Raw genomic sequence first — 10,309 nt, 5'->3', positions numbered from 1 at the left:
AGTTGACTGGTTACAGTGGGACAGAGAGGCTGAGTTGACTGGTTCCAGTGGGACAGAGAGGCTGAGTGGACTGGTTACAGTGGGACAAAGAGGCTGAGTTGACTGGTTCCAGTGGGACAGAGAGGCTGAGTGGACTGGTTACAGTGGGACAAAGAGGCTTAGTTGACTGGTTACAGTGGGACAGAGAGGCTGAGTTGACTGGTTACAGTGGGACAGAGAGGCTGAGTTGACTGGTTACAGTGGGACAGAGAGGCTGAGTTGACTGGTTAAAGTGGGACAGAGAGGCTGAGTGGACTGGTTAAAGTGGGACAGAGAGGCTGAGTAGACTGGTTAAAGTGGGACAGAGAGGCTGAGTAGACTGGTTAAAGTGGGACAGAGAGGCTGAGTGGACTGGTTAAAGTGGGACAGAGAGGCTGAGTGGACTGGTTATATTATGCAGTGAGAATAAACAAGCTCAGAGGTTTAACCTAGAACAGATTGAGGAGGACTTTGTTTTGCTCAAGACTCACATAATGATGTTCAGATAAGGTGAGTACAACAACAAACAAATGGATGTAACTCTCTCTCTCCATATTAGGACGCCAACAACCACTGTGTTGCCCAGCAACCTAGTGATTATATTGACTATATATATTTGATTTCAGTGGGTGAGAATTAGAAAGGAAGAACACAGGTTAGTTTGTGAAGTTTAAAAGGCAGAAACCTCAGCACCAACCAATGTTATCCGTGTTGAAACAGTCATTTATGGTCTTTTGCCCCTTTGAATGCATTTCTCTGTTCTGGTTCTCTTCCAGTAAACCTGGCTACGACCGACATCTTGTTTCTGGTCTGCTGCGTGCCCTTCACTGCCACACTGTACCCACTGCCCAGCTGGATCTTTGGAGAGTTCATGTGCCGACTGGTGAACTACCTTCAGCAGGTGAGACACACACACACACACACACACACACACACACACACACACACACACACACACACACACACACGTACACACGCACACACGCACAAACCACAAACGCACACATAAACAGGCCTGGAGTTTAAAAATTGGCACTGTAAACATGTCATCACAGTCACTAGTAAGATGGTAACGGTTACAGTCCCATAATACAAGTAATATTGTGGCATGGTGACAAAAATACCACTCTATACCACTGCAATAATAATTTCTATGAAGTCCCATGAGACATTATACTATGTGCAGAATAACTACTATCAGATGAACAGCTACTCAAATAATGCAAAAGCAGAGTGTAAACATCAGAAGTAAATATGATTTATTAAATGTTCAGTTCTCACACGAAAATAATAAAATAATAAAAACATCTAGTTCTCACAGACCACATGGGAGTATCAGTGTTATCAAGCTGTGCTGTCATTGGTCAAGTCTGAAGGTTAGCCTCCATTATTCAAAAAAAGGTTTTGCTCAAAATGTGCATTACATTATACGGTGTTATTCCATCATGAATTTCTACACGGTACAAAACATTAAACCAACTTGAAATGTATGTGTAGTGTAAGCAGTCCAGAGGAAATTACTCAGTTGTGGCAGAAATATTATTAAGAGCTGTTCAACTGTGTTAAAAGTAACTCCTTTGCAGTGGGCAATATTGATAATGATGAAGATGTGATTGTATCCCCACAAGAAGTCTATGATGCAATTATGTTGCTAAAAGATAATAAGGCATGCGGTATAGATAAGATTTCTGCCGAACATTTAAAATTTGCAAGTAGAAAAGTCTGTCCTCTGCTTTCCATTTGTTTTACTGGGTTTCTAGTTCATGGTATTTTACCTGATTCTATTTTATCTGTTATGTTAGTGGCAATTATTAAAGACAAAGCTGGCAAAATAAATAGCATGGATAATTACAGGCCTATAGCTCTGGCAAGTACTTTATCCAAGGTCTTGGAGAGGACCTTACTAAATAAGCTGGAACAGTTTGTCCTGACCTTTGACAACCAGTTTGGTTTTAAACCTAAACACGGCACAGATACGTGTATTTTTGCCTTGAAGGAAATTTTAGATTTGTATAACAGGCACAATTCCACCATTTTATGTGTTTTATTGATGCCTCTAAAGCCTTTGATCGCAATAATCATGAAAAACTATTTTTAAAGTTACAAAATAGAGGAGTTCCCGAATCTTTAGTGAGAATTCTGGCTTTTTGGTATGCTCATCAATCAATGTATGTGAAATGGGCCAACTCTGCGTCGGCCCCATTCAATGTATGCAATGGAGTTAGACAGGGAGGTATTTTGTCTCCCTTTCTTTTTAATGTCTACCTGGATGATTTATCAAAGCTGCTGTGGAACAGGTTGTATGGTTGGTAACAATATCATCAACCACTTGATGTATACAGACGATTTGGTGATTCTTTGTCTTTATAGTGCTGGTCTTCAACAGTTACTGAGGGTTTGTTCTCAATATGGCTCAGACTTTGACATTAAGTATAATGCCAAGAAGAGTAATATTATGATTGTTAAGAGTAGAGTGACTACTCTCTGTCTGGTACTGTCCTTAAGGTATGTGATGAGGCTAAATATTTGGACATTATCTAACTGACGACCTGTCTGATGGTGGACAGTGTCTTATGATGTATGCACAGGCTAATATGTTGACTCGCAAATTTAGTACATGCTCAGAATCTGTTAAGACTACCCTTTTTAGAGCATATTGTACCCCTATGTATACTGCCCATTTGTGGAGGTGTTGCAGAAAGAGCAGTATGCAGAAGCTCAATGTAGCATATAATGACGGTTTGAAGCTGCTGCTGAAGGAGCCACAATGGAGCAGTGCAAGCCAAATGTTCGTCAGTGTTGGTGTGCCCACCTGCTCTGTGCTGCGCAATCTCATGTACAGATGTATGTGTAGATTATCAGACTCTGCAAACAGTATCATTTCAGCACTGACCAACGCGGCACTAAGTTCAGTTATGTTCTTTTCCAGAACGTGGAATCATTGGCGTTATAGCCTCTGTGTAAATAGGCCTGTGTAATATTGTGGACTATGTATGTTTTTTCCTTTGTCTACTTTAGTGTTTGTCTGTTTAAGTTTTTCATTGCATATCTTTTGGACCGGATGTGTGTCCTTAATAAAAGCTAATATAGCCTATATGTCAGAGAGAAAAAAGGCAACATTTTCTTTGCGCGGTAGAAGAATGAAGTGTCAGACAGAAACAAACCTGCCTTGTGCGCGTGTGTTTCAGGTGACTGCTCAGGCAACTTGCATCACTCTGTCAGCTATGAGTGTGGACCGCTGCTACGTGACCGTCTATCCCCTGCAGTCACTGCGACACCGAACCCCACGCCTGGCTCTGGCCGTCTCTCTGTCTATCTGGATAGGTATCACACAAATACTCCATGCACACTTACACAACTCTATACACACATTGGCAATGAGACAGCGGTAACAGCGTATTGCATCTGTTGTTCTACAACCTTCCCCTTGATGCTAATTATTTAATGCATTAAAGTGAAAAAAACTGAAGCAGCTGATTTGGAGATTTTATTGAGGTGATAAAAAACATAAAACAATGAAATAATTCAGTTCATATTATACATTCTTCCAGCAATTTAGTGTGAGTATTATTTCTTTGAGTAATCAAACAAAACTTCATGTACATGCTGCTGTTGAAATAAACTTATTGTCACAGAGAATTAAAAAAAACATTTTGGATTGATTTTATACCAATTTCTCAAGTTGCTTTTCTTCAAATTGTTTATTTTTGTTTACTTTTGGGTAATTCTATATAGCAGTTTGGGATTTTCTCAGCCGTCATCTAGTGGCATTGAGTGAATGTTATTATGACCATTATGCTCTGTGTCACACAGTCATGTGCCCTGTCCTCTCCAGGCTCCTTGCTTCTGTCAATCCCTGTAGCCGTGTACCAGCGTCTGGAGGCAGGATACTGGTTTGGTCCTCAGACGTACTGCAGTGAGGTCTTCCCCTCGGCCCGTCTCCAGAGAGCCTTCATCATCTACAGTTTCCTGGCAGTCTACCTTCTGCCCCTGCTCACCATCACCGCTTGTTACGCCTTCATGCTCAAGCGAATTGGGCAGGCCAGCGTGAATCCCATCGACAGTAGCTACCAAGTAAGAGGGCGATATGGAGTTACTTTCACTTGCAAAACTTATTTTTCACACCTTAAATCCATAGACAGAGAATGTTTCTGGTAATTTCAAAGACATTACAAAGCCTCCTTAACTCCAGCTTCAGGCTCAGGCCGAGCGGGGAGCAGCAGTGCGGGCGCGAGTCTCCCGGATGGTGGTGGTGATGGTGGCCCTTTTCCTCATCTGCTGGGGCCCCATCCAGGTCTGCATCCTCCTGCAAACATTTGGCCTCCGCAGTTACGCTCTATACAAGGTGACATACTCTCCATGATGTTTGATTAAATGAGCCTCACTGTGCTGCTGGCAGGGAGGTTATAGGGGTGAAACCGAATATGAACACATTGTTCGGATGTGCTCAGATAACCCAAATTTTTGCAGTAACGTTTCATAACTCAGTCTACTCTGAACACATAGACATCATACACACATCTCCGTGTCCGTCAAGGACAGATGTTCATTAATCCATTTCGAAATCATTTAAAAATAACACTTCTCATTGATTTCATATCTTGTCTCATAATCATCAGATTTAAACGTTTTCTTCAGTATCAGAGTAATCCAGGTGATTGTCTGTGATCCAGATGTGCCAGAATGTGAATAGGCTACAGGCTAAAAACTTGGAGGTGTACTGAGGTTTAAGTTCAACATTCAGCCCCCACCCCCATTTCTGCTTCATCTAAGTATGTCTTAAAGAGGTGGTATTGTGCTAATTTTCAGGTTTAAAATCCTATTTAGGGGTTGTACCAGAACAGGTTTACATAGTTTAATTTTCAAAAAACATCATATCTTTTGTCATACTGCACATTGCTGCAGGTCCTCTTTTCACCCTTTGTTGAAGGCTTCATTTTATCTATGGAGTGATACATCTTGTCTCTAAATGATCTTTGTTGGGAGTTGCACAAATGCGCAGTTCCTATGGTGCCTATGGTGTGAGAGACCGGGGTTCAATCCCCCGCTGTGACACATCCACCAATGTGTCCCTGATCTTAACCCCTAGGTGCTCCAGAGGCGTGTGACCTCTGACATATATAGCAATTGTAAGTCGCTTTGGATAAGCGCATCAGCTAAATGAATAAATGTAAGGACTACTAGCCAATCAAAAGCAGAGATGGGCGAGTCAGCAAGAAGAAGGTAAACAGGACTTCGGTTCAGCTGTACATGTTGCCGACCTGCTTGGCAACATAGACTGGAGCAAGAGTTTCAGAGTGGTGAGTTATTAATCTGTGACAAATGTATCTTTCATCCATAAAGTTTTAACTAAGCTCTGTCTCTACATCACAGTAACAACTTTATGTCCACTGACTGCCTGGAGGGTAGCTAGTGTTTAGAAGGGAGAGGAGAGGTGTGCTGGAGCTCAGTGTTTTTCCACTGGTGTTTTTGTGGGCGTGTCGGACTAGCCGCTTGGCAAGCATTATGATGCTTATACTATGTGCATTTTTGCTGTGACGTCACAGGGATGAAAGGGAAACGGCTGGACAACAAACAAGCTGTTTTCAGGTAGTTCATAGCAGAGTTTTCTGTGGGAGATGGGAACTCTCTTTGTGGTGGACTTTGGGCTTTTTCACTTTGCAAACCTATTACATGCACAAAAAAGGTGTATAACTCAATAAAGGAGAGGGAAAAAGCCAAAAAGCATAATACCACCTCTTTAATTTTGCATCCACAGCTGAAGATTTGGGGTCACTGCATGTCCTACTCCAACTCCTCCGTCAACCCGCTTGTTTACGCCTTCATGGGCAACAACTTCCGAAAGGCCTTCAAGAACGCCTTCCCTGCCGTATTTCTGTGGCGTATGAGGGGGAGAGTGAGTGTGGGACACATGGACACAGAGAACAGGGGAGAGATGGTTCGCCAGGCACCCAAAGGAGAAGCAGAGATGCACTTTCTTTCATCTGGTTCCTAAAGGCCATGCTGGGCATCCAGACACTGTGCACTCATTGTTTATTTAGAGTTTGTTCTGGAGATAGAGCAGTCTGCTCAACCTGGTGTATGTGTGTATGGACGAGCACACACACACACACACACACACACACACACACACACACACAAAGAACATACTGGCACAATGTGGGCTCAATTTAGACAGCACAAAGAACACCAGTAACTGACAGGTTTGAACACATACACACACACACACACACACACAGAGGAGCAATTGCTGCTGTGTGACCTCTGATGTTATCACTGTGAAACATGGCAAACCATTCAGGTCTCTCGTGACCTTCACGTGCTTCTAAAATGCAACAAATACAACAAGTCAAAATGTTTGAGCTGCTGGGTTTCTGGATCTCCAGGTCTCAAGGAAGTGTGCAAAAATATATCGGACAACAATTGCACTGTTAGTGACTGCATCCTTTATGGACAACAGCTTTGTTGGACATAATGATTTATAGTATAGTATAGTATAGTATAGTATAGTGTTACAGTAAGAATCTGGGTTAAACACTTATTTAGCAGGTTGTTCTGCACTATATAATTAATTTTTGGCACCATTAGTGGAGCTTTATCTTCGTACTGTATAGTTACAGTTCATCCTTTGTGAATAGCCACTTTGGAAAGGTGCTGACCAGCTACAAAATGTGTGAGAGTACTCCAGTACTGAAGTACTCATACTTTATACTTCTACTCCACTACAAGTAAGAGGGAAATATTGTACCTTTTACTCCACTACAATTATTCGACAGCTGTAGTAATTAGTTGCTCTACAAATAAAGATTTTAAATACAAAACACATAAAGAGCTTATAAAATATGATGTTTTGATCTAGATCAACTACCCAAGCATTTATACAATAAGAGCTGATTTTAGTTGATTAACTGAGGAGTTGATTGACATTACTCCCTATATTCTTAATTTTTACAAACCAAACAATTTATTGATTAATCAATAAATCAATCGGCAAATGAATCCCTAATGAAAATAATCATTAGCTGCAGCCTTAATAAATAAGACACTTAACAATTAACCCCATCTCAACCAACATTAACAGTAAAATGTTGCTTACACATTAATGCATGAGTAATAATCAAATTATTTCTGTAATATATGAACAGTTGCATGGGCCTTTATAAGGGGGGATTTAGTACTTTAATTTTTAATACTTAAAGCACATTTTCCTGATTTTATTTGTATGCTTTTACCACCCACCCCAGCCACAGCCTGCTCACCCTGCTGCCATCTGGCATGCGATACAGAAGTATCCTCTGTCATACCACCAGGCTAGAGCAGCATCTTTCTTCAGGCGGAGAGACTCCTGAACTAAATAAATTACATGAACCTTGCTGCTGGTTTTACACATGACCATAGCTATATATATATATATATATATATATATATTTGTTTTTATTCTATTCTAATTTAAAATATTTGTATAAATGGTATGTTCTGTGTGTGTAGCGTGAAAGAGGCTACAGTTTTAATTTCGCTGTGCAGCCTTATGTTGTAGCATCTCAAATAATTGTACCTCATACCTTGAGTAACAATTTCAGTGCAGGACTTTCACTTGTAATGTAGTATTTTTACAGTGTGATATTAGTACACCAGACTGCAGAGCAGCTTTCCCATACAAGCTATCAGACTTAAACTCAAATACTTTCCTCAGCACTGTCTGCTATGTAGCAGAATGGAGTTACAAGCTACTTGTGCATGATGTTAATGTGTGCAATAGGAGGCAGTGATGCATTTACACACTGAAATATACTTTGAATGAACATTCTCATAAAAATATATTTGAAAATAAATGATATTAGGAATGTGTATGTTTCCACTTTGTTGTTGTTGGTGTTTTGTTATTGTTGGCTGCAGGTTCATCACAGTTTTAATGTCATCTCTGTGTGTGCTAGATGCACAGGAACCACATGAGATGTTTCTGCTTCGGTGCCTCGGTGCTTACCAAGAAATCCTTTTTCTCTTTACCTAAAGACACAACCTGTATCTTTACATTAACACGTCCTAGCTTTAAAATTCTGACTGAACTCAGGGCTGTTTCACAAAAGCAGAATTTAGAAATCCGGATAACAGAAAAAGCCAAGCTTGACCTAGTGTGATCAGTGCATCCTGGCTTTATCAGTTTCAGAAAGGCCAAACCAGGCTCAGAAGGAGCGACTATGTCAAGCCAGCTGTAAGTAATTCAGATTAATGGGCATCAACAGCTTTCTCCACGAGACCACACGGTCGATCACAGATTTATTGATGCTGAAATGGAAAAGACGTGTGCAGCATACTTTACACAAACTGAGTAACACGAATGAAGAAGGTTTACGGTGATAAAAAGCACAAAATATTAAACAGAAAATTGAGTAACACGAATGAAGAAGGTTTACGATGATAAAAAGCACAAAATATTAAACAAAAAATTAAGTAACACGGGCACAGCGTGGCAAACAATAGAGGACTGACTGATAAAGTAAGTAGCTAAACATATCACCGCTCTTGAAACTGAAACTGTCAAAATTCTAATGTTACAGATGTTATGTCATACATTAAAAGTGAGCAGTGGACGTTAATATGCCACAATTAAATTGTAATTACGGAGAGCCAATTCACAATAAAATGTATCTCCTTTTATTGTATTTAAGTTACTTATGTAGGCCTATAGAAAAACTAACTGTGTTGAAAAGTGGTGGGGACATAAGGGCTCAGATTAGGGGTGTGACGATAGGCTTGATTCACGATCTGTGATGATGCACAATTCTGTGTTCATGAGAACAAGACAAGAACAATATTTTAAAACAATTTTGAAGTAATGTTCAATGCTTAAATATGAGTGGTGAGTCTGGGAGTCCTTCCCCAGACGTTTGTAAGCATTAAACACTTAGTTTCCTGACTTCTGGAGAAATATTCTTCACCAATTACACAACATGCAGCAGGCAGGTGACAATTCAAAATATAAAAATATAATGCAGTAATCATAGCTTGTTCTTTTAGCTTAGTAAGTTACTTCTTTGGACAATGTACATTTGTTTATTCTATGTTTACATGGAATTGTATGTTTTTTTATTGTGCAAATAAACCTTTCTTAAGCCTTTCCAGTTATTTAACATAGAACAATATATGGTGCTCATAGAAAATACTGTATCATATTTGTAACTTGACCCTGAGGCTGTAGTCCTACAGTTTGACAGCCAGTCTGGCAATGTGGTATTACCTGAAGGTCTTCCACAGGTGAACAGTTCCTACTGTGCTAAGTGCTAAGTGTTTTACAAACTGTCAGATGTCTGAACTGCACACACTTGAAAAATTTAACAAAATAAAATATCACCAAATCCCCAGCAGGACTTGGACCAAGATATGGGGATAAAAATAGATTCTTAAGAAATTGACAATGCACACTGTAAGCATGATTGTAACACAATGCATTAATCATTGTTTTCTCTCCAAAAAGCTTGCAGCAAATAAGTGATCCCAGGGAGGGGAACATTTTTGTCACAGTATGTCCAGTGAAGTGGGATAATAATAGGGAGAAGTATAGCCTATTATCCAATTATGTGTATGTATGTATATATTGAGCCCCAGTTATTTATGTATTTATTTTTTACGCTTATATACCACTCACTGTGTGTAAAGGACGGTACACGCGTCTTCTTCTCCAATTATAAAATCGAATGACCACAAACTATGTGCTACCATCTTGCCAATGTAGGATACCTGTATTTTAATGCAGGCTAATGAATAATGTGCACGAGAATATGGAATAACTGAAAAAACAAATCACTGGTTTCTGATGACTGAACAGATAAGGCACCACCTAACTGGCTGCTCTGGAGCAGCTGCACAGAATAAATCTCCGTGGTAATTTATGTGCTACTGCTTTCGTGAAACCGAGTCAAGACTAAATTCAGCCAGGATATCTGGAAAATCCCCGCTTAATCCGCTATCTTGGTTTTGTGAAACAGCCCTCTGGTTGGTTCTTTGGTGATTGAATACGTGTGATTTTGTGACAGAACAAGCTAATACTGTAGTCGAAAATCTGGTGGGAAGAAATAACGCATTGAACTGTCCGCGGCGAAGTTAGTTGCTAAGTTTAAAAAAACTTAACAATAATTACATTAATAACTACATTAATCAGCACGTTTTTGCTATTTAATTTTCCTTTACAATTTTTGAACAAGTAAGTTATGCAAAGTACTTCAAAATAGCATAATTAATAAGTTGAGTAACCTCATTGATTATCTGTTTAATATATTTCAACACAGGGAGA

At 39.8% G+C, this 10,309-nt stretch overlaps 1 protein-coding gene across 2 annotated transcripts in view; it reads left to right on the top strand.

The window, feature by feature from the left end:
• The window catches only part of kiss1rb (KISS1 receptor b), an 11,763-nt gene extending 4,358 nt beyond the window's left edge, over positions 1-7,405 (top strand). Inside the window, exons 4-8 of one of the 2 annotated variants that reach the window (XM_046035351.1) lie at positions 795-919; positions 3,207-3,342; positions 3,854-4,092; positions 4,211-4,363; positions 5,777-7,405. In XM_046035351.1, coding sequence (XP_045891307.1) covers positions 795-919; positions 3,207-3,342; positions 3,854-4,092; positions 4,211-4,363; positions 5,777-6,013 — 890 coding nt within the window. In that variant the 3' untranslated portion in view covers positions 6,014-7,405. Of the gene's footprint in view, positions 1-794; positions 920-3,206; positions 3,343-3,853; positions 4,093-4,210; positions 4,364-5,107; positions 5,270-5,776 lie in introns of those variants that run through there. The other variant, XM_046035352.1, reaches the window with a different exon arrangement.
• Positions 7,406-10,309: the final 2,904 nt, after the last annotated feature.

The sequence above is a fragment of the Micropterus dolomieu genome, linkage group LG21 (assembly GCF_021292245.1).
Source record: "Micropterus dolomieu isolate WLL.071019.BEF.003 ecotype Adirondacks linkage group LG21, ASM2129224v1, whole genome shotgun sequence".
In the NCBI taxonomy this organism is placed as follows: Eukaryota; Metazoa; Chordata; class Actinopteri; order Centrarchiformes; family Centrarchidae; genus Micropterus; species Micropterus dolomieu.
Note: the sequence above shows the minus strand (reverse complement) of the source record. Positions and strands in the feature narration are given on the sequence as shown.